The sequence below is a fragment of the Lycorma delicatula genome, chromosome 1 (assembly GCF_047948215.1).
Source record: "Lycorma delicatula isolate Av1 chromosome 1, ASM4794821v1, whole genome shotgun sequence".
Taxonomy (NCBI): Eukaryota; Metazoa; Arthropoda; class Insecta; order Hemiptera; family Fulgoridae; genus Lycorma; species Lycorma delicatula.
The window spans coordinates 113,608,365-113,633,809 of NC_134455.1; the positions used below are offsets into that span (position 1 = coordinate 113,608,365).

At 30.5% G+C, this 25,445-nt stretch overlaps 1 protein-coding gene across 5 annotated transcripts in view; it reads left to right on the top strand.

Moving 5' to 3' along the window:
• LOC142321352 (ATPase family AAA domain-containing protein 2B-like) overlaps positions 1-25,445 on the top strand; it is a 189,627-nt gene that overhangs the window by 99,626 nt on the left and 64,556 nt on the right. For all 5 annotated transcript variants that reach the window (XR_012755606.1, XM_075359372.1, XM_075359383.1 and 2 more), the window contains exons 17-18: positions 745-921; positions 18,858-18,993. Coding sequence is in view for 4 of the 5 variants with exons in the window: in XM_075359372.1 (XP_075215487.1) it covers positions 745-921; positions 18,858-18,993 (313 nt within the window). In the remaining variant the exon portion in view is untranslated. The remainder of the gene's footprint in view (positions 1-744; positions 922-18,857; positions 18,994-25,445) is intronic.

Consider the following 25,445-nt stretch of genomic DNA (forward strand, 5'->3'; position numbering starts at 1 on the left):
TATCACATTCTCATTCAAGTATAACGCTTGTGTAAACCGAGACTGTTTTATTAGATGAACTACATTAACTACAACAATAATAATAATAATAGAATAATTTTTGTGTTTTTTTTGTAATAATGTATTTAAGTAATTTATTCAGTTTTACTATTGTACTCAAGAATTGAAATAAATTTATTTTCCTAAACACTGATGATGACATTTTTACAAAACACACTGATATTTGCTACATTCTTATAAAATATACAAGACATGTTTCTAAGGGCATTTTTGTTACGTTTTATGTTCTAAGGTATAATTTAAGGTATAATGTTAGGTTCTAAGGTAGGATTTACTGTTCATACTGTCTGTTTTATTCATCCATCTTTAAGTTTAAAGATGGATGAATAAAATTGAATTAAAAATCAGGTTAATTTTTCTTTAATGGCTAAATAGTGAAAAGTGATTGTCATATTGGTTAAAGAAGCTCCTCCTCCTACTCCCCATCTCTACTGTCAGCCCTCTTCTGCTTTGTCCCTCCTGCTGTAATGGTTATATAATTTCTTGAAACTAATCCTTTTGATTATTTATTTTCACTATTTAAATTGTTAAAATAAAGATTACTTCAAGAAATTTTATAATTATTAGAGTGGAATTAAATTTTTTTTTTTATTTAAAAAAATTTAATTAAAATAATTTGCTGAAAATCATGTCAAAAAGAAGGTAAAATTAACAACATGTGTAATAATTTTTAATTTTTTCTAGATATTCAATGAAGTTTGCAGGAATGTTCCATCAATTCTATACCTGCCAGGCCTTGGTGAGTGGTGGGATACAGTAGGTAGCACCGTCCAGGCGGTATTCAAATCATTGCTGTGTCAGATGGATCCGTGTTTGCCAGTGCTTCTTTTAGCGACAGCTCATAATGCTTTGCCTGCTCAGGTATTTATTTTTTGTATTAGCTTTTCTGAATCACACTCACATATGTCTGTTTATATTATTTATGTTGACTTGCAAGAGCTGTCCTGTATTTACTTGTTTTTTAACTTAGCCATTCAAGTAGCACTGTGATATTATGTAATGAAATTATACAATATGCTTTTTGATAGTGTGTTAAACAATATTTGATTAGTTTTAGCTGTATTCTGTTTTTAAAATATTTTTTTTTATAAACATAAATTATTCATAACATTTTAACTTGATCAGAACATGTGAATTTTAAAACCCTCATGTTACATGTTTTCATTACTATCAAAAGTTATATTCACTTCAATTTATTTTTCTTTATTTTCCATTAAGGCTGTATTTGAAAGAAGCTGTGCATTAACATTATAAATATTTTTCTTTTGGTTGTGTTAAAATCTACATTTCTCCTTTCATAGTAAAGACATTTTATTACAGAAAAAAGAGCAATAAACAAGGACTAATTGAAATCTTAATTTATAAATTTTACAATTTTTTCTCTATAAAAAACCTTCTCTGAGAGGCACACATATTATGTTCAAAGATAAAGAAAAGTTTTCATCAAGAAAACAAAATAAGTAGTTCTACATAATAAATCCTATTATATATTAAACTTATTAAGTGAGGCAGTTTTTTAAAAAAACTAATTTTAGAACCTATTTGTCAATTTAGTCACCATGCAGTTTCTTAGTGTCAGGTAGCACATACAATGAGCTTTTTTATTTTGGTTTTGTGTAATGTTTTATATTTATGGTTTTCACAGATATATTAGTAATGTTGTGCTAGTAAAGTGTTTGTGTTAGTAAATTTAAAGACTTGTAGACTAGTGCGCTAGACTTTTGGAAGTGCAGTAAAAAAATAGATAAAAGGGAATTGCCTGTGTGTTGGCATTTATGAGGAGTATACAAAAATAATTGAAATGATTAAAAACTATTATATAAATAGTCGGATTGTATAAAGTGTTAATAAGCTTTATTTAATTAATACTTTCTCAACCTCAAAGCCCTTTCCATGTTACTGGATGTATTTCTGCCAATGTTTTACCCATTTCAAGAACCATTTTTGAACTTCTCTGAAATTACAAAAATGCCTTCCTTGGAGTTTTTTTCATGAGGCAAAAAGGAAAAATTTCACAGAGTAATTTTACAGGGTAAGGAAAAATAGCCATTATATTTTTTTGATAACTGTTGGACAGACTGAGTGGTGGTTTGGGCAGTCATTATCATAGTGTAGAAACCCATTGTGTGACACTATCAACACTATCAATGGTATGATGCTATCAAGTGTCTCCCACACTTGTGAATGTTCTCAACACAGAGTAGGCAGAATGCTGATTCACTGTCTGTCAAGAAAGAACAGATTTTCTCTGATGAACAATCCCTTTCAAGTTGAAAAGACAAATAAACACTGTTTCACATTCAATTAAACTTGCATACTTTTTCATTGCAAACTCGACGATTTTTACTGACTTGTTTGTTGTTTGGTTTGAGGGTCATAGTTGTTGCATCAATTCTTATCTGCATCATAACTTTCTGGGTCATTTCAAAGTTATCCTTCAAGTCATGGGACACATTAAGATGACTTTTTTAGCTGTGAGCAGCCAAGTAGAAATTTTGTGACAATATATTCAAATGTTCTGTTAAAATTTGCTGTCATTAACTCCTAGCTTACAGGTCAATTCAGAGATCTTATTGATTGTCCAATGGGGGAGATTTTGGTAAATTTCACTGTAAACCTTTTCATGATTTTCATCATTTCTGATTGTAGAAAGATTGGCCTGGCTGTGACCAACAACCTAATGAGAAGATGTAGTTATAACATCAAAGTTGAATTGTATTGGGAACATCAATATCTTAATGAATCATAATTAATGTTAGTGCCATTGACTTATGTAACATTCTTCAATTGATAGATTTAGTGAAAAACTGCCTTAAAAAGTAAAAAATTTACTTTCAATGATTTTCTTTAAATTTTGCCTAAGACATCTACGCAAAATTAAAAACAGCTATTATTGACACAAAGGTTAATTTGTTGCTGACTTTTAAAATGTCAAGATTTAAAGAAAAATATTGTACTTCAATTTTTTAAGAGTATTTTTATTTATATTTAAAATGTGGGTAAGGTATAATAAAAGATTACAGAGAAAACAAGACCTCAAGAAATGCAGGGACATGAGACATTCACAAAATCTAAAATTTATCTTGCCAAAACTAGGAAAAGGGGTGCAGAGAAATGACTTAGAGACTGCTGCTGTGTATTAATGGTTTTGTGGAATATAGGATATGTATTATGTAACTTAAGTTTTCCAACTTTTCTTGAAATTTTTCACAAAAAGATGTTAATGGAATTGTATGAGTGGGTGTATGTAATTATGACATAACAATCCAATATAAGCATAATCAAAAAACATATCTTCAATACAAACAGTGATACTTAAGAAATATTAAAAAAAATTCCATTTTTTAGTTAACTGTAAAAAAAAAGAAGAAAATTAGATTATACCATCAGAGGAACTTACATTACAAAATGAAACATTCATTAATCATTAAGTTTAGTCTGTGGTTGAATTGAGAATTTTACCATTTTTTTTTTTTTGAAGTTGGTTTAAAAATTTCAGTATATTATTGCAGGTAAAGGCTTAATTCATTTATTTCTGTTAGTGTTTGCATTTCATTGCTGATAAAACTTTTATTTTAGAACTTTTTCAAAATATTACAAATAAATCAAATTCAGAAATATTAATATATACAAAAATAAAATTGTAATGAATTCAGTATGTTGTAAAATATATATTTTTTCTTTTGGTAAAAGTTACAATTTTGTTAAGTTCTAAGTTTATAATGTTAAAAAAATCCAATAAATTTTATTTTTACTCTTACCAGTTTTAATTTTTTCCTATTTGTAAATTTGTTGCATTTTTAGTCTGTCCAAAAATTTATAAAAAAATAATGCTAACAATTCTATATTAAAATTGTTATTTGAAACCTAAAAGCTGTAATAGCTGCTTATAAACAAACATTTCTTCTTTGTTGAATTTTCATTTCTAGAAAAAGAAAAGTTAGAATGTGGGCATGGGTATAAACTGCACATACAATAGTCACACAGTTATTGCTAGTCATATTTTACAAGTTATTAACATATCGGGAACTATATGCATGCAAAGTGGTGTACCATTCAAATCATGGACAATTTACACTGTATTTGACATTTTATTAGTGATAAACTTTCTAACTTACCTATTTGAGATGCCTTTACTTTGTAGATTGATGTTTCCTTGTAAGTGTTATTCATTATACTGATACAACTTGGACATATACATTTTTTCATGGCTCATTTTTAACATAATTTTTTTGTTTATCTCCTTACTATTTACTTTATTAGTTCTGTAAAAAAACTTACAGTATAACTACTAATTATTAATATGTTCTTTATTTACTGTTTCTGTATCATTTTCTATATTATTTACTGTTTATGTTTCTGTATGACAAGCATTTGTAGTAAAACTATGAACATATGTTTACAGCTTGTGTTATAACATTAGTCCATTTTTCCTTCAAGAATTAGAATTAATTTTGTTTTGCTTAAATTACTGTTGTTTCATAGAAGAAGTATATTTGTTTCACTCATTTTTATCAAAAGATTTTTGAAAATCTTAATTCATTAAGGGTTTCATCAATATATAGTCTTATCACCACTTATCTCTTAAAATTTTGGTTTTGAAGGCTGATTACCGATTTCGTTTCACACTGGAAGAGAATCTCACAATGAACTACCAATACTTTGCAAATTGATATGCGGCTATGTTACCTGATATTTTGCACTAATGACCTGTTCTCATCATAACTATTAATTTCTTCTTCACTTTGTTAAATTTTACTATCTATAATGTTATACCATTTTATGATACCAAACTATCACTCTCATCAGACCCCCATCCAAATTAGAATGTCGATTGTTTAATATTCAACTATTACATTATTGTAATATGGCTCATTGTAATAATATTATTGTAATTGATTCATTGTAATGTGAAAAAATTACTAACAAATGATAATAAAGAAGAAATAAATAAAACTTACTTTATATGAATTGTGTTTCTAAATTACACAAAGTACTGTTATAAATAAACATAGGTAGCAAATTAAGGTTGTTTATTGGTAGTCTTGTTATGAAAATAGAATTCAATTTACTTAAGTATCAATAAACCTTCCTGTGGATGAAATTTGTACTAAGTATTATAAAGAATCATATTGTATAATATGACAGATACAGAGTTCAACAGTAGGAAAAGCAAACCAAAGGAATCTGAAAATTAACTATACTCCACAGTAAAATATTGCAGCTGCCATCAGCTGTTGAGCACAACTCCATGTTCGTACCAAATGTGTCTTTAACAATAAGTCTTGTAAATCAAATTAGAATAATTCGTCATTGACAGAGATGCTTTATGGTACACTATATTATATATAATATACTTGTATATTAATTATTGTTGTTTTTATTGTATGCTAATGTTGATGAAATTTTATGGCAAGTAGAAGGTGAATGATAAAATCACATTCTAAATCAGTGTATACTTTACTGAAGTGTATGGAATTGCAAGTTGGATTTTATGTAGGTTTATAATAAGATGGTACTATAGTTTTTTTTCCCCCTAGTTTTGTCCATGGTATAATTAAACGTTATTAAATACAATATTGTCACTGAATTACATCAGTTTTGTAAGAAATAAATCGCAGTAAATGTAAAATAAAAATTTTGTGAAGTCAGCAAGTAGAAAGAAGTTTCTCTAACAAAAAAAATTTTTTAGTGCTTAGTATAATTTAACAATGATCTTAAAAGAGAAGATAATTAACATTTGTTATAAGATAAATTTAACTGAACCAGAAGGCAGGTTGTACTTTATGTACATGAATGAATCGTGGGCAGTATTTACAAGTAAATTTGTAAGGCATTGATTGTTTGGTTTGACTTTCATAATAATTCATTAATTTTGATCATTTGTGTATTATAATAACAGTTGAAAAAAAATTAAAATGGTAGTGTCAGACCATCAGACCATCAGAGGCACCTTTCTTTCTTTTTTTCCTGTTTAGCCTCCGGTAACTACCGTTCAGATAATACTTCAGAGGATGAATGAGGATGATATGTATGAGTGTAATTGAAGTGTAGTCTTGTATATTCTCAGTTCGACCATTTCTGAGATGTGTGGTTAATTGAAACCCAACCACCAAAGAACACCGATATCCTTGATCTAGTATTCAAGTCCGCGTAAAAATAACTGGCTTTACTAGGACTTGAACGCTGGAACTCTCGACTTCCAAATCAGCTGATTTGGGAAGACGTGTTCACCACTAGACCAACCCGGTGGGCAATCAGAGGCACCTAGAATTCGTCTGAGCAACCCATTCTGTTGCCATATTATAGCAGATCTAGAGACCTATCCTGGCTTTTGAACAAATGTAATACAATGTGCATGTAATAAAAATTGATTTATGGCCTTCTGAAAAAACGTGTTTTATGTTATTTCAGACTACTTCATGGTAAAATTTAAAAAAAATTTCAAAAGGTTAAAATATAACTATTTTGTGAATTATAAGAAAGTAAAATTACAATTTTTTGCAGTCAGTTGGTGAACAGAAGTCATAAGAACTACTGATTATTGAAAATAATATCATCCCAATAGATATACAATCTGGACCACATTTTGCCATCTACAAGGTTGGGGAAGGTGTTAAGTAATGGTAAGATTAGATTCTGTTGTTTATGAAACAAAGAAATGCCTGATTTGTACATTTCAGTTACAAGATTTTGCCAGTAATGTTTATTTCTCTTCATTCACATGAAAAATTTTACTAAATATTGATTGTAACAAAAATATAGTTTGTTAGATAGTTCATATTTGTGATTGATCTTAACCTCAACTGTAGGGAGGGCAGCTGTTAGGTTAATAAAATTTTATATAATATTTTTCCACTAATGTTATTTCTCTTCATTCACACATGAAAAATATAAAAATTTACTGAATATTGTAACAATATAGTTTGTTAGATCATTCATATTTGTGTTTCATCTTAACCTCAACTATAAGGATATCAGCTGTTAGCAGGTTAATAAAATTTTACATTATATATATATATATATATATATATGTGTGTAAATATATATTTTTTAATTTTGTGATTTTTTTTTAATTTACAGATGCTTCTGTAAGTCTGATATTTCTGAAAATACATTTTTCCTCTGGTCTTCCAGTTAATTTTACTTCAAATTGTTTTTGTTCAAAAGTAAGGTTAGGGTATTGGATTTGCTGTAATGTGAGTTTAAGTGGTTTTTTTTAATTTACTGTATTACCTAGGAAGTCCATTATTGACAAAAATAGTATTAATAGCAGTTTTCAGCAAACTGTGTATTAAATTTTGTTAAATCAGGGTAATTTGGTCCAGAAATGTGAAGATTGGATAAGAAACGGTAAATATCAATTATTTTGATGTTAAGACCCTCCGAGTAAGTGTATATAGATTCTTACCCCCTCTGAAATCATTTAGATTGATTTTAATTAGTCAATTTTTTAAATTTATTTATTTTTTTGTTAAAAACAAAAAAATGCTTTGGTGAGTATCTTTTTGGCATAACTTGGCTGTAGGTAACACAGATCAGCTGAAATAGCTGTAGTTGAATTTTTAAGTAATAGTATTCAATTGATAGATTATTATCATTTTGATTCTTATTTTTTGTTGGTTTTACCAATATTTCAGTCTTTCTAGACCTTTTAAAGACTTTTCATTTGGTTGATAGGTTTGTTTTACTTGTTTAAATATGGAGTAATTGGTTACAGTTTTTAATTTACTCATAAAACTTAATGAAGGACAATTTACAGAAATTGATAAGTTGGATTTTAGTAAATAAAAATACAAAAATGTGTGTGTGCGTGTGTGTGTGTGTGCGCGCACATGCGTGTGCCCCCACACCTACACCCATTGTGCATTTATTTACTAATGTAAATGAGATTATGTAATGAGGTTAGTGTAAATTAGTGAAAATAAAAAGGTTTATATTCAAAAGTTTATTTATAAATTATTTAACAACATAGGTACAGTGAATTTTGGTGCCATTATATTTGCCAATATTTTTCATTTTGATTCCATTCTAAATAGTGTTGTATTAAAACAACCACTATAGAATTTTTAGGCGTCTTAATGGAAAAAAAATAAATTGGATCTCCGTGTAAAAAGCATTTATTTTTCAGAAAAATTAAAAATAGAGTATTAAATATATATTTTTTATTATTATTATTAAGAACTAGTATTATCACTGGACATTCTGTGTTTTGTCTTACGTGTTCTCTCTGTTTATAGTACATGTCTTATGTGTTGGGTTCTACTCTATAGGTTTATACTGCAAGGATTTTTGGGTTGTAGAAAACTGTCTGTAAAGTTGAAAATGAAGCTAAAGACATCTAAGGGACAGAGATTTTTAAATGCTTAAAATTTTATCATTATATATTTTTAAACAATAAAATATTTGAAGGAAAACTATCTCTTGTGATGTGGAACTGTTTTGAATTATCATATTCAGTCACACCCCAAGGAATAAAGATAATATCGTGCACATACTTGACACTGCATTTTTTTTTTAAATTACTACTTTTAAAATTGGTGGTTCAGCATATCTGTATGTTGTAGGTTCATGTATTTATAAAAATTTGTTTTTCCTTTTAATATTTTATTTATTTCTCTATATTAGTACTTCTGCAGAAATCATAGCTTCATCAAAACATTTTGTGGAAAACCAAATTAAAAATGCAGTTAAAATGTTAAAAGTACAGGAAGTTATGTTTTTATATTTCTAAATTTAAATTTGATTATTTTAAATTAAATTTACTTCTATCTCTGATCATGTTGAAAGTACTTACTTATTCATTAATTGTATTTTCATTGCTGTTTTTTATTATTTGTATTTTCTCTAGAATAAGGGATTAAAATTTGTTTATTTATTCATAATTGCAAGTTTTCTATGCTTGGAAATACATTTTTATTTCCCCTAATGTGATTATCATAATTAAAATTTCTGCTTAACGTATGTATATTATTGTAAATGTTCTGAAAGCATTTTTGAAAATTCTGTTTTCCTCAATCTACTTTATAAAGTTTTTCTACTTAGTTAATGTTTTTTTTTAGTATCATATTGTAGGTTTTATTTTTATTTTTAATATTATTGGAAACCAAAATATCATGATTATTTCTACTTGTTTTAATGTTTTGCTAATTTAGTGATATTTTATATCTTCTTTTAAAAAATTAAATGGCAGTGTTCTGGTGTAGTCCGTGTAATTTACTAAAGGTAGAACAGGTAAATTATTTTTAAAATCTAAGAATATGAGAACTGATGGATTCTTGTTTTTACAGACTTTTTCTATTTCTTTCAGTTATTTAAACTTATAGTAAATTCTTTGTTAAACTTATTAGTCAGATTAGTTTTTAATTTTTTATACTTTTTATTAAAAATTTATTTATATATTTTTTACCTTTTTCTTTTTTAATTGATAACTAGTATTCATTATCTTTGATTTTTTTTTTGTTTAAATTATTTATTTTTTGACGAATTATTTTTATTATTCTTTATATTGATTGTATTCTTTTTTATTTTGAAGTTTTGTTCATATAGAATTACTTTCTGTAAATTGTCAATATCAGTGATGCTTGTTTTGAGAGCTTTTTTGTGATTGTATTTGGCAATTATGTTTGCCTATTTTAAAATTTCAACATGATTACTGTCTAGTATTATTTTATTTGATTAAATATGGTTTAACAGAGTTATTTTATATGCAAAATATTTTATAAAAAAAATGTTACTTTTATATGAAAAGTGTAGCCAATTTATGCTTCTGAATTTGTGTTTTTATCAATTTTTTACTTCCTTGTACAAAGTAAAGGAAGTATTGTGAATGCAAAACATTTCAGTTTTAAGATTTCAACGGAAATATCCATTTTGACCATTTCTGAATCCATTTTGACTATTTTCGGCGTGATGTCTATGTATGTATGTATGTATGTATCTCGCATAACTCAAAAACGATTAGCCATAGGATGTTGAAATTTTGGATTTAGGACTGTTATAACATCTAGTTGTGCACCTCCCCTTTGATTATAATTAACTGGTCCAAAAAATCCCAAAAATTTGGATTTTGGATGTTTTCTTCAATGTAGTAATAGGCCCTCATTGAGAGCTATTCAACGATATATCATAAGCAGTACTTATTTTCATTGGTTCCAGAGTTATAGACAAATAAAATTTTTATTAATGAAATATTTGGATCTTACAAAGGGAAGGCATATTGGTTCGAATCTGACTTCATCTCCTTTTTTTTTCTTTAACTTTTTTACTTCCTTTTTTTAAATTTAATAATAAAAAAAAATTAAAAAATATCAGAAGTTATTAATGAAATAAAATTTTATGTACTTTTCTTTTTAAAAAATGCGTATATGTAATTTAAGAGGCGTTCAAGGAAGTCATGTAGTGCCCACATCAGATTTTTAGTTTAATACATTATGTTAGTGTTTTTAAATAAATATTTTCTACTATCATTTGAACTTTATATTTTATCATTTCGTAAGCATGAAATCTATAATCTTTATCAATATTAAATTGAATGTTACACAGTTGATTATTGAATATATGTTTCTATAATTTATTAATGGTAAGGTTTAGACATATTTAATTTCATTTTTGAAATAATATGATGGCTTATAAATGTATTTTTCATTTAAATTTTTAAATAATTTGAATTAAAAGTTTTGTGTTTAAATTGTTTTTTAATTTGTTTCTTACAATTAATATGCCATACTTTTCAATTCAGATTAATGTATTTATAAAAGTACTGAATGTAGTACTATAGATGATAATATAAAGCAGTAAGTAGAAAAAATCATTTTTATAAATAAATATATTCTGATGGTAGAATGCAGTTTGCTAGACTATTTATTAACATTGAGTTGTACATGTGGTTTGAATAATCAGCAGATAGATGCATTCAACCATTTCTTCCTAAAGGTGATGACTTCTATTTATTTGACTAATCAGCTGATTTACATAAAATAACAGTAAACATTTAACATGAATAATCAGAAATTCCTGTTACTACTTTTGCCGTATGTTCACCACTGTTAATGTTGGACTAAGTGGTGCATGCCAAATGTACATAAAATGTTAAATCTATATCTAGGTGCAATTGATTAAACAATTCTTCATTTTTGTTTCTCACTTTTCTTTTGAAACAATTCCAAAGAGGTAGCCCTTAAGACAACATAAGAATACTGTTTGAGAATATTGTTTGTTGAGATCCTATGTAGCTGGTTTTCAAAGAAACAATTTTATGTGGTCTGTAGTAGAGAATTCAGGGAACAGGAAATATATCACTGGGACTTCTGCTGTTTTGGAAATTGTCAGATTAAAGGTACTTCTTTTTGAATTTGATTTCAAATTTAAAGCTGGGATTCATTAAGAGCAATATAAATGTCACACTATTGACAGAACAGTATAACTAAAAACAAGGAAAACATTTTGACATTAAAAAAATCATTGTTTTTTTCTGTTTGATTGAAAAGCTAATTTTGATTAATTGTAAAAATTTTAGAGAAAAATCTTCTGTTAATATAAATTTGTGCATGCATGCGATATATTGTAAGAGCTAGACAAGCTTCTGGTAATAGAAAGTACCAGATTAAGAAAAAAGAGAAAATCAAGGACACAAATTGACAAATAATTACAAATGAAAAATCCAAAAATAACAAATAAGGAGCTATAGAAACAATTTCTACAAGATTGTAGAGGTTCAGACAATAAAAATCTATGATGCTTAAACGAACAAAAGAGTGGCTAGATAAGCCCTAGGCCTGAAGATATCAATGCTGCTGAGGACCGGTGAACTTTGGTATAGTGTACAAATATTCAAAGTGATTATACAGCAATAGTGAAGAATTCATCATTAAAATATTCCATTTTTGGATAGTGTTCTTTTTTGTGGTTAAGTACAAGAAGTTGTTCAGTGAGTCTATTGTGAACAGAGGAAAGGGGGACATTATTCACTGATAAAAGTGTAAGATAGTCTCCTTTTGTAAATATTAGAAGTAGATAATTCTTGTATTAAGTTAATTATTGATTTTGTAATTGTTATCTTGCTGTTAAAATCAATTGTTAATTTTTATTATCTGTGTTAAGTTCATAGTAAAATCAGAATGGCACTTGTAACTTACGTACTTATTATGTAGATAGTAAATTATTCCAGAGTAAATATATTGCATTTGTAAAAAATGTAACATGTGCTACCTCTCAATATCCTTGTCTGATAACACAACAATATATTAGATAATAAGGCTAGTAATAAAAAGGAGTTAGAAGTACTGTGTGTGTTAGTAGAGGTGTTAGTTCCTGGTCTTCTGTCAGTATGAATTATTGAAATTTTATTTATGGGGTACATAATTACTGTTTGGTTCTTATTGTTTGTAATCTGTTTTAATTCTCTTATTACCTTGCTCCAGACTAATAGTTCATTAAGCACCTAATCAGTCGCTTATGTTCTTGGAATTGATTCTGTTAAAAATAGATGAATACATTAGATAAACAGATTGCATACATTTTGGTTACACGGTAATGTAAAGCACATATGTTTATTAGTTATCATAGTTGTTATATTTGTGCTATTAACCAAGTCTTTATTTGTTACAATAACTATCAAGAACATTGCATTAGATTTTAGAGCATTGCAATTAATCCATTTAATCTTTATATCGATCTGCTTTTATTTTCAGCAATCTCTTTCAATATCAGTTGTATAATCTTCTCTAAAAAAATTACAGTGAAATTGTAAACCGTACGTTAAGAGTATCGCAGATAACATTTCTTTCGCTCAAAAAACAAAAAATTATGTAATATAAATAAAGCTGTTTTTAACAAAATGGTACTGATATCAAAAAAGGTAACATACTACATTTCTATTACCAAAATCTGTTGTTAATTTTGAATTTTCACAAAAAAAAGAGAAAAAAAAAGATAATTATATGTAATGTAGATATAAAATAATAGATAATAAACAATGTTTAAGCGATCCATATAATAAGCAAAAATATCCAGGTTCTGTACTTGATCTTGTCTACGCTTCTGAGATGTTTGTTCTATGCATTTTGAGGTGCGACATAATGCTGGAAGAATTGGGCAGTGATCACTGGGGGATATGGGTCAAGCTCAGTGACCTGCAACCCATCAGGAACAACCTAGCTGGCACGTGGACCAGGTACACTTGTTGAGGCTGAAGGAGAGACTAATGGCTAGCTTCAGTGAAGAGAGTACACGAGACTCAGAAGAGCTAGCGGGATCTTTGCTGACAGCCTGCCAGGAAGAGTTATAGCAAAGAAGGAGCCCTAAAAGAAGGGTCTATTGGTGGACTGCCGAAATAGGTGACCTGAGGACTGTGGTACTTAAGCTACAGTGTAAGGTACAATACAGTCTGGGTGAGGGGGAGAGCGGACGTGGACTAACTCTAAAGAGACTAAAACAGGCACGGAAGAGGCTTAAGAGGGAGATCCAAAAGGAGAAGGGCGATTCCTGTAAGAGGCTTATACAAGAGCAACAGGACGACCCTTGGGACAAGCTTACAAGCTTGTCACCAAAAGCTGGGCAGGAGGCTGCCAGTCATCCCAGTCTACTGGATAGGTACAATAGTAGGCTCGCTCTTTCCTTCTCTGTTGGATATGGTGTGACATGCGGCTTCACTGGAGGATGCCAGAAGGATCTCCCTCGCAGAACTCAAGGGAGCTACAGCAGGGCTAAATGTCAGAAAGAGTCAGGACCTGACGGGATAACAGGGTAGTAGCTTGCCTGGTGGTGCAGGCGTTGCCATGGATGGTGTTAGAGTGTATGAATAACGCATTCACACAGTGCCTTCCCAGCTTGCTGGAAGGCTGCAAGAATGGTCCTGCTGCCCAAACCAGGAGGATTCGACGATCCTGGAGTGTACAAACCAGTGTGTTTAAACACACTGGGCAAGATATATGAAAGGATCGTCAAAGGAAGACTGGCCGCACAGATTGAGCAGCTGGGCGGACTCTTCCCCAAACATCATGGTTTTAGGAAGGGCAAGTCGGCAGTCCGTTAGAAGTCATGAAGTTTGCGGATGAGGCGACAAGAGGGACGAGGAGGACCAGGGAGGTCCTGGCACTGATACTTTTAGATGTTAGAAATGCCTTCAACAGCCTCCCATAACATATCATTGGAGGGTCGTTGGTGGCAAGGAGTGTGGTGGCCCAATTTCAAAAGATCATCAAAGACTACTTGAGTAATAGGGTAGTCCACAGAATAACTGACACCAGGAAGTACGTTTTTGATATGAAAGCAAGTGTCCCGCAATGATCAGTGTTGCGGCCCTTGCTCTGGAATATTGAGTACGGTGGTCTCTGTCAGCAATATCCTGAGGGGGTAGAGGTGGTCAGCTTTGCCAATGATCTAGCTATATTAATCAATCCACCAGGTTGGTCTAGTAGATGTGGATCAGTTGATTTGGAAGTCGAGCGTTCCAGTGTTCAAGTCCTAGTAAAGACAGTTAATTTATATGGATTTGAGTACTAGATCGTAGATACTGGTGTTCTTTGGTGGTTGAGTTTCAATTAACCACACATCTCAGGAATGGTCGAACTGAAACTGTGCAAGACTACACTTCATTTACACTCATACATATCATCCTCATTCATCCTCTGAAATAATACTTGAACGGTGGTTCTCAAAGGCTAAGCAGGAAAAAGAGAGCCATATTAGTCAAGGGAATGGACGAAAACTAAGTGGTGGAGGTGGTATATGACTGGATGTCCTCCCGGGTTCTGGAGATAGCTCTGGAGAAGTTAGAAGCCTTCATATTTACGGGAAGGAGGGTGTTCCATGAAGTTTGCTTTAGCATAAATGGCTCCATGATTAAGCCAGTTCAGAAAGCAAAATATCTAGGGGTCTGGATAGACAAAAATTGGTTGTTCGGGCCCCATATCATGGTGACAGACAGGGTGGAGAGCCTATTGACAGCTGTCTCAAGACCTAATGGCTGATATAGCGAGGCCAACTGAGAAAAAGAGGAAAGTAATAGGGACCACAGTGACATCGGTGATACTATATGCTTCCCTGCGTGGATCAGAGGAATAAAAATTCAGAAGTAGAGGACACTGCTGGAGTCTATTCATAGGAGACTGCTCCTGTGTACTACATTGCATACAGGATGGTCTCCTATGATGAGATTTGTGTAATTGCGAGTACCCCACCCATAGATCTGGTGGAAGAGTAGGGTCTCTGCTTCGGTGTGATGTCGAAGGTAGAGGTGAGGGATAGGATCATCGCCAGATGGCAGATGAGGTAGGAGACGAGTGAGAAAGGAAGTTGGACTTGGTGTCTCATTCCCGCCGTGAAGGATTGGGTGGGACAGAGAAACGGGGAAAGTCGATTTCTGTCTTGCCCAATTATTCTCTGGCCATGATGACTTTGGCAGCTATCTGAAGAGATTCAAATGCAGAACATCAGCGATCTATAGATACTGCGCCGAAGATGATACTGTAGAACAAATCTGGTTTGAGTGTGACAGGTGGGAAGCCGAGAGAAACAGACTATCGGTTAATGTCACACTGGGCACTGTAGTCAGGCACATGGTAAGGAGGAAGGAAGGCTGGGAAGAGGTGGCCAACCTGATGCATACGGTATTGAAATAAAAGGTGGAAGAGGAAGCTCACTAAAAGGAAAGTGTACTAGGTCGATTTGTATTGCCTTGATTCAAGTAACATCTTGTGTGACAGGATGTACCAGCGAGTTCCCTAACATGATGTATCAGGATGCTATTGCTATCGTGTTGCTGTGTACAGAGTATCTTGCTTGTATGGTACTGTATCATGTATTGTGTAGATTATATTATTATGTTTTTACAGTATAGCAGAGTAGATATGTTTATATAAGATGTAGTATTGTTTTGGTACATTGTGTATTATCAGGTATTGAGTAGTGTTGTAGTATTGTAGTTATTGCATTGTATTTAGTATGAGCTTAGTGGGTGCATGGCCTTGACATCTTTGTTAATAATTATGTTTCCAAGTGTGTAATATTGTAATCTTTATTATTATGTATTGTGCAGTATTGTAGTATTATAATATGGTAGTATTGTTGTGTTGCTTTTGTATGGCTTGGTAGGGGAAATGCCCCGCCATACCCAGAACAAGGGGTATTCTAGTACTACAGCATTGTTTGTTACTTTAATGTGTATTTTGTAAATTATGTTAACATGCTATACTGTATTGTCTTTTTTATGATTCTGTGCTGTATAATTTTATGGTATGGTATTAGGATAGTATTGTTGTATATGTATTTTGTATGGGTTGGTGGGGTCAAGGCTCCTGTCATACTTGGAACGAGGATATTACTGAGTGCTACAGTAAGGTTGTGTATTTCTTAGCATGTACAATGTAGCATTGTTTTGTAGTATTGGTACATTGTATCTTGGTATTATCCGGTTGTACGGCATTGTCGTAATTATTATGTATCGTGTAATATTGTAGTAGCATAGTATTGTATATTAAATTGTATTACGTATGGGTTTGGTGGAAACATGGCCTCGAAATGATGGGAAAGGCAAGGGGGTAAAAGATGCTATGTTTTATAGGTTGTGTATATAAGAAGGGGAAAAAAACGGGATATGAAATGTGGTGACGTTCAGGGCCAGGGAGGCAGCCTCTATGTCTAGGGTGCTTTAGCTTGCTCACATGCAGGAGTGAGTGGGTCGGACTTCCCCGATGATGACTTACGGGACCGTCAAGGTATATGCAGGTGGCACAGATTACAAAGGGAGGGCAGCCCTCCAGCAGAGGTGCATGTTGGCTGTCCAGAAGAGGAGGTTGGTGTGTCTCTCTGAGGCTCAGGAAACCCTGTTGGGAAACCTCTCCAGGGGGTAAGATAGGGAGGGCAGAGACTGCTGCCATGGCACCCTGAGGTGACCAAGATTTTTATTATATCAAGGGTTTTTATAAAACCCTTGATTTTTATCATATTTGTGGACACACTTTTTATAATATTATTAAATGAATTTTTTTTATTTCTCCATCAGTTCATTTAAATAGATAATACAAATTTTCCCAATAAAATTTATTTCCGTTTTATGTAACAAATATTTGTTGCCACATTTGCACTTTCCGACTGTTGAAGTGATGGGAATTAAAAAATTTGTTTTATCTTCATTACTTTCATTTACATAAGAGCATTTACTATTAAACCAAGCTGTAGTATATTTGCTTTTAAATTTTATTATTTCAAGTATTATCAAATTTTTGTACACTACGTAGTACTATCAAGTACTACTATCTAGCGGTGCGACTTATAAACCCACCTTTTTAAAGAAAAAGTGACATGTTTTGAGTCCTGAACAAAATTAGAGGTATTTTTTGAAAGTATTTTTTTTTACAAATCTAATTGAACTGAAATATAATGTTTTCATGCTTATTTTTTAATTTGTTTCCCTATTTTCATTTCACTTTTAGGTTAGGTCATGTTTAGAATTCTAAACATAGTTCGTTGACTTCACCGTGATGCCGTCCAGTTTTGCAGACTCTTACCAACGAACTTTGTGATTACATACAATTAAGGGACAAAGAAACTTCCAGCTTACCTGTATTGTTGTGGAATCAATTGCACAGTTATAATCATCAACCACATCATTTATCCCTATATAAAAATATTCAAATAGTTGACGAATCTCATTACTCTGAAAGCAATTGTGATGATAGCAGCCCTTTTATTAGGAATTACATCCAATTTAAGAGAAACCATAAAAAAAAACTTGATAAAGAAGAAAAAAAAATTCTTCAGCGACTATATATTTCTATTCTGTCCAAGTATTCAGGGACCCTTTGGTACAGTACGTAGACTGTAAGATAAATGCTTGAATGAAATTTTTAAATAATGAACATTGTTCTTTATGTGATGAAGGATGTGATCTTTCTCAGAATGAATTTGTTAAATGTGTTATTTTTTAAAATGAAATTTTCATAAAATATTATTTTTAAGTATAGGTAGATTAAAGATAAATTAGGCTGTTTGAAAAAAAAGTTAAAATAAATGTATTTCTGTAAAGAAATTAGAATAGGTAGTAAGATCTTGAAGTGTTACAGAACTCCTATGCTTTTGGTAATATCACATTTGGATATGGTACAAATTTTTATATTTATTATTGAGATAAAAACAAACAAAAAAAAATGTTATAGTCTACCACCAGTGACTGTTCCGTATTGTACAGAATTATACAGTATTGCTTGCAAAATGATAATTGCATTACTCATTTCAGAATTAAATCTTAAATTGTGTATTAGTTGTGGAGTTATTATCCAATCATACATTATATCAGGAATTAAAAAATAGTTTATGTAAAGCAAAGCAGTTCTGAAACCTATTAGACAAAATCAATCCTCATAAGTATAATAATTAATGTTCCAGAACAATTTGTAGGTGTTGAAAATTTTTGTTTGGAATAAAGTATGAAGTTTTTTTTATTTTACAAACTTGTTAGATAAAAATTATTGCAACAATAACAATCAGTCTGTAGCAATCAACAGTAACAATAAACAATTGGTTTTACCACCTCATTTAACAATGAGGTGGATTTTAGGAATAGCTAAATTTTTTATTTTGGTACTAATATTATAATTATAACTTTCTTGCTAATGAATTTTCTTACTTTGTGTTATATAAGCAATTGTAAATATATTTTTTTTTGTTTCATACTTAATATAAGTAAAGGCTTTTTTACTTCTTGATCATATTGTTTTTTAACATTGAATTTCATTAGATGTTAAATATCTTGTTGAATAGATTTAATTATTAGACTTTATCTTTCTGTTTTCTAGTTGCAGAATGTGTTCAGTCTCTACTGTAATGAGATCTACAAAGTAGAACCTGCAAATGAGAAAGAAAGAGAGGCTTTCTTTAGACCATTAATTCTTGAGCGAGCTGTTCAGCCACCACGCCCTCCAAAGAAAAAAGGTTATTTATTTTTATAATTAAAAACTCAAAATACAAATGAAATTAAGTGCAGTCAGTTTTCAGTGAATTTTTAGTTTTGGGTGCATTTGTTTTTCAGTATTATATTTTCAAAAAAACCTAATTGAGATAAAAAATCTTTGTTCAATTAAAGTAATATGGGGATTAATATGCTTAAAAAGCATTATATGGTTACACGATTATATTGCCTGTATTGTTTATGGAGGATGTATAACAAAAAAGATTATCTAATATTCAAGCACAAGAAATAAACCTACTGTACATGAGCCCTTGAAACACATTTTAATTCATGCCTACCATTTTATTTTTTTAATTTGTCTCCAGGGTAGATGAGCTGTTTAATGAAATTTGGCATATTTTTTAAGTCTAATATTCTCTACAAAATAAACAAATACGGTAATTTTATATTTGTTTCAAAATTATAACAACTTCCATTTTTAGTCTGTGATAGCTCAAGAATTGGTATTGTTGAAAAGTATATGCTTATTAGTAAAAATTTTAACAATTTTTTCTTTTGCTTCTTCTTTGAAGAAGCTGATAACTTTTTTTTGTCTAAAGAACCTGATTTTAACAGAAATGCTTAAGCAAAAACTTAAATGAAGCATTTAAAATGTATATCATGCTATTATTTTCAGGACTTATTTTGTTGGAACTTTTTGTTTCGATGTGGGAACACTCCTAAAGTACTGAGTGACATTTTTTTATTCACATCACAATTTGATTTATATTATTCTTCTTATTAAGAGTGGAGAAAGGAAGTTATTGGTAGGTGGGTGGTTTTATAGAGAAAAAACTAAATAACTACCCTAACAAAATAAAAACTAAATTATTAACCTCAAATAACTAAATAATTTCCCCACCTTCTCATTGTTGTAATTAATAATTTACCTTAAATTTAATTTTGATATATCTAATTTGAAAAATTTTGTAATTTTGGTACAAATTGCTCAGCAGACTTGTTCTGAGCGAAGAATTGGTAATATAGTGCATTATGAATATACAATCTACAGTATATTAGAACCAATGGGACCAGGTGATGGTTGGAATGAAAAAAGGTCTGATATTGCAAGGATTAAAAAAGTCATTAAAATGCAAAGAAAATTAAAAACAGGATATATTATGAAATTCTAAAGAACTATAAATGAATGAAGAAATATTTAATTTTACTTATATGATGTTATGGGCAAAATATTTGATTATTGAAGAGATAAACAACATAAACTCGCAGTACACACAGATCCAACAAAATAAAACATTGTAGTTTTTTAAAATAGAAAGTTCGTAATAAAAGTGAAATGTAGTTTTTATACTATAGTACAGTATTACTGTACAATGGTAAAAAATCTGATATGGACAACACATGACTTCTTTGTATGCCTATTAAATTACATATATACATTTTTTGCTGCACTTCATTTAAACTTATTTCATTTGAAAGTGAGATGTGATCCTCCAATTCATTAATAAAGTGGACAGTTACATAATTGCTGAAATATTAGTTTTTATTAAGATCATATATTTATACAATTATTAATTTAATAATCTTACATGAAATATTAGGAGAGTAAAAGTCTCTTTATTACTTGAATTATTAGGTCAGTATTCGTGTCTTTGTGAGTTGCTGATTAACAAAAATTTCAGATTTTTGATGTGTTGTATAAATAAAATTTAATAATAATTCAACTATTCCATTTAGTGAACTCTTTTATACTGGCTACAAATGTTAATTTCAACCTTACAAAGTAAAATATTCAGTTTTTATTATTGGATTATTTGGTGAATAATCAAAAATGAAAAAGAAACAATCGTACAGGATTAAGAAAGATAAAATGAAGAAATATATCTCAAAAAAAAATAACAAGAAGATGAATATGAAGAGGAAGAAAATGTTAAGAATGAAAAAGTTAAGGAAGAGGATAAATATAAAGAGGAAGAAAACATTTAAGACCAACGAAAGAAAAAAAAGTTTAAGAGAGTATGATGAATATAAAGAGAGAGAAAATTTAAAAACTAGAGAATGTCTACATAAATTAAGATCAGAAGAATTTTATCAGTCCAAAGAGTGATTATGTAATTTGTAACAAAAAACCAATAAACGAAAAGATAATCAACTCTGATGTAGGGAGAATATTGTCTGACAATATCAGAGCAAGTAATGATCTAAAGGATAACAATTTTTTGCAATTTATTAAAGATTGGATATGTATGCCTCAATGTGTATGTTATTCTTGTGAGGGTCTATTTTTCAGTCACTAGTTAATTTTAATGTAGATAAAATTAAACAGAAATTCCAGAATAAGTTAAATAAAATTAAACAAATTAAACTAGAAAATCCAAAAAACATGATTCTAAATTATAATTTTTAATTAATTTTAAATAATCAGATGTTTCACCAAATCTATTAGATATACCCGCATGTAATAATGCCTATTAAATTATATATACACATTTTTAAAAGTAGATGCTAGCTTTACATGATTAAATATATATCTTTGTAGAATATAAGTTTTTGATGTTCTAATCTTCAATAAAATCAAGGAAAGCAATTACTTTGGATGAAGAAAAAACTAATTGGAAACTATAAAAATTTACATTTTAATTATGTATGCAAATATGTAAAGTAGCTGCAGGAAGTAAGTTATCACTTTCACTCATATGTAGTATTAAAGGGTTCATACAGAGTGAAGATTCAAGTTGGGTGTCACTGTTTGTGTTATGTAATTTCCTGATTAGTCATCTCTTTCTTTTTCAATCTTTTAGTGTTGGGTGTTACACAAAGAAACAATGCATGATGGTGAAAAACACATCAGTATGGAGAATGTTCCATGGAGAAGTTTGTAAATTGAGTAGAATTGTCTTTTATACATAATCAGTCAGTAGTTCAAAATTAATTTTAAAAATTAGATTATAGAAGATCATTGTTAATAGTGTGGCATGTTTTCAATTAAAGGAATTGTCAGTAAACAAATTATCAGATTTGAGACTTAGGGAACCGCTATGACTTAACAAGAACCCGTTGTATCTCTAACAAGACACTGTTTACAAATGGATTTATGCTTATGATCTAATATCTCTGTATACTATGGTTATGATTGGACTCTGTGAATAGCAAACATTACCACAACAAAGAGTTTTTGAGATCTTTATTGGGTTTTAGAAAATGCGGTTTGAACAGGTTGCTACATCTGCCATATTGTACATAAAACAACATTTGTTGCAAAAAACATTTCCTACCCATCTTACCTCGTGCAATACCAACCAGAATTGACCACCGAAATCTTGTGATACCATTTCTTCCTTTGGGGGATAGTTGAATCTCATACTTGTTAACAAACCACAAGGAATTCCTGAACAAAGCTGAAATTTGAGTGCTATGGTGAAATTGAGCTTCAATTTTATAGGAAAATAAAATTTTTTCCAAAATAGGAAGAATGTGCCAGCAGTCGTAAGGGACATTGTCGTAGAATTAAAATATCTGTATTTAAAAAAATAAATTATGATAATTAAAGAATCAAATCTTTTTGCAGAGCGGCACCTGTACAGAGCATGTCTGAAAAGTTTCCAAACAAAATTAAATAAAAATAAAAATTTTAAGATAATGAATTTACTTGTATCAGCCCTCTACATGGAACCCTTCTCTAGTTATACACTCACTGCAGCACCGATAGAGCCCGTCAAATGCTATGGAGAAATCACTTTGTAGGATCGTCTTCAGCTGCATGGTGCAAGCCCTTTGGATGGCCGGAATTTCATCAAAACAACCTTTCATCTTCAACTTGAGTTTCAGGAACAGAAAATAATCTGCTGGAGTCAAGTCAGGTGAATAGGGTAGGTAGGATAAGATGGTGAATTTGATTTGTGTTATAATAACGTGTTAAAACTGTTGTCATGTGTGCTGCGGCATTGTTGTGCAAGAGTCCAACTAGCCAGAATCTGGTACTGAAGCTGAATTCGATGAATGCATCAAGTGTTTTATTACTTCCAAATAGAATTTAGAATTCATGGTTTGATCAGTAGAGACAAATTCAACATGAATCAGGCCCTTTGAGTCGAAGAATGCAATCAACATTGTTTTAACTCTTGATTTTTGCTGCCTGAGTTTCGCCAGTCTTTTGGCTCCAGGACTCAACGAAGCAGTTGATTGACGCTTTGTTTGTGGATCATACATGAAACACCAGCTTTCATTGTTACAATTGTAACCAGTTACAATTGTTTCCAAAAACTTCAGGTTGCTATGGGCAGTTTCAACGAAGTCTTGTGTGCAAGAAAGTCGCACTTGTTTTTTTCTTTGTTAAGAAATGTAGAACAAAATGAGAGCACACCTTTTGGAGGGTTGTTCATTTTTTCTGTTAGAATTGTATGTAGTGCATCTTTACTGATGTTAAGCTCTTCTGCTATGGTCTGAAGGGTAAGATGAAGTTGTTCGAGCAGGAAGCGCACGCAGTTTCACAATGTTTTCATCATGAACAGCTGTTGGCGGCCTCCTGCTTCATTCGTCGTCATCCAACGATTCTCTACCATCTTTAAACTGTTTCCACCACTTGTATGTTGTAGTACGAGATGCGGCTTCATCACTGAATACTTGCTGTATCATAGAATAAGTTTCAACAAAGTATTTTTGAAATTAAACACAAAATTTTATCGCTCTTCTCTGTTTCATGTTGCATCCTGTTACCAGAGAGGGGGTGTGGCGACTGGAAGTGTCACAAGGCGGGTGTGTGTTTCCCCTACGGGGTTGGGATGTTCCATGTCACGAGTTCGGACAAGGTCACATGAACACAATGTATGTGGCCAAATATAACTTGAGACTGGAGTGACAAAACGTGATGAAATTTTGTACATACACATGCCACACATCATACTACATAGTTTCTTGGTTGTTTGCAATGACGTTACTTGTATCGACTACAGAAATTTTGTTCGGAAACTTTTCAGACCTACTGTGTATATAAAACAAGGCTGGATATTTGAAAGAAATAAGTTCTTTACATTAAATCTGTTACAGAAAATAAAACCTGATGAAAGACTCATACCGGAAGTGAAAATAACCTGTAATGGAATTGATTGGATTAACTACTGATTGCCACCAGCTTATCCTTTAATTTTACTTCATCAGCTAATTATTTCTACAAAAGCATTGCCAATAATTAGAAGGTAAAGCATCAGTAATGTGATAGTGAGGAAATATTTTGTCGACAAAGGATTGTTGATTGATTTAAAAGTCAACTCGGATTATGCAGCATTAAAATATTAGAGAAAATTGCAAGTGCTAGCTGGTGTTTCAGTTTGTGTGAAGACCATCCTAATCTCAGTTAAAGTAACAAAGGAAATGAATACTCAGCTTCTTTTACATTTGTTGAAGCATGCCTTCCACTGGAAATGTATTGAACATTTCCGTGTTCTAGTGGCTCACAAATATATTCAACTGAAGGAAAAACAAAATGGTTTATCACAAGTCGTGTGCTCAGTCTATTGTTGTAACAGAACACATAACCATGGTTTCATGCACTTTTGAACAATCCAGAATTCACTTGTTAAATAATGTGTTTTAATTCTATGGAAAAATATACTTAAGAAAGAAATATGGGCTGAAGAGTTGAAATGTTGCAGTCAGTTCTACAAAATATGGTTGCATAATGTTACAGTTTGTTTATGATTGAAAGAACCAGTTAAATCAATTCTAATGTACTTTTATTCTGTATAATCATATTCAATAAAAAAAATAATAAATTTTTTTTCACAAGTTAATGGTCCATTTATTTGAAATACTTAAGTTTAATTCTGGATCTATATTTATTGTGGTATTATACTAAAATTTCAAAAATTGATTTATGTATTAAAATACACAGATTAAAATAACATGGACTGAATTTTATCTGAAAATATCTTTTGGAAAAACCATTTTTGTGAAAGGGAAATAAGTTCGTTGATATTGCTATTTGTTGTGTACTTGAATTCTGACAAATCAGGCAGACTTTGTTATTTAAATATTTTTGACTGTTCTTTAATTAGGAATTATTTACATTGTATGGATTTCGTGTAGGACAACTTAAGGGTTTTTGAGAACCAATTAGAGAACATAAATAAGGCATTTGTTACCATGAAACTTTCAGATTTGTTGATAACTGGTTGAGGAATTCTTCATTCAGTTTATTTTGATCTTTAGCTTAATATCTAATGTACTTTGTACAATAAATATTTAACATTTAAATATTTAAGCTAGTACAGAAAATTCATTTATTTCATATAATATGAAGAATAATTTTCAGATATTGCTCTCTTCCATGAGCAATATCTCTCTTCACGTGTATATCATACAGAATTTTGTTTTGTAACAACAAATGGAAGCATGTGTGCTAGATCAAAAAAGAGCTTTAAGAGCTGCTATGAATGTTGGTTTCTTTGAAAGTTGTTAACTTTTCTAAATGATTAAG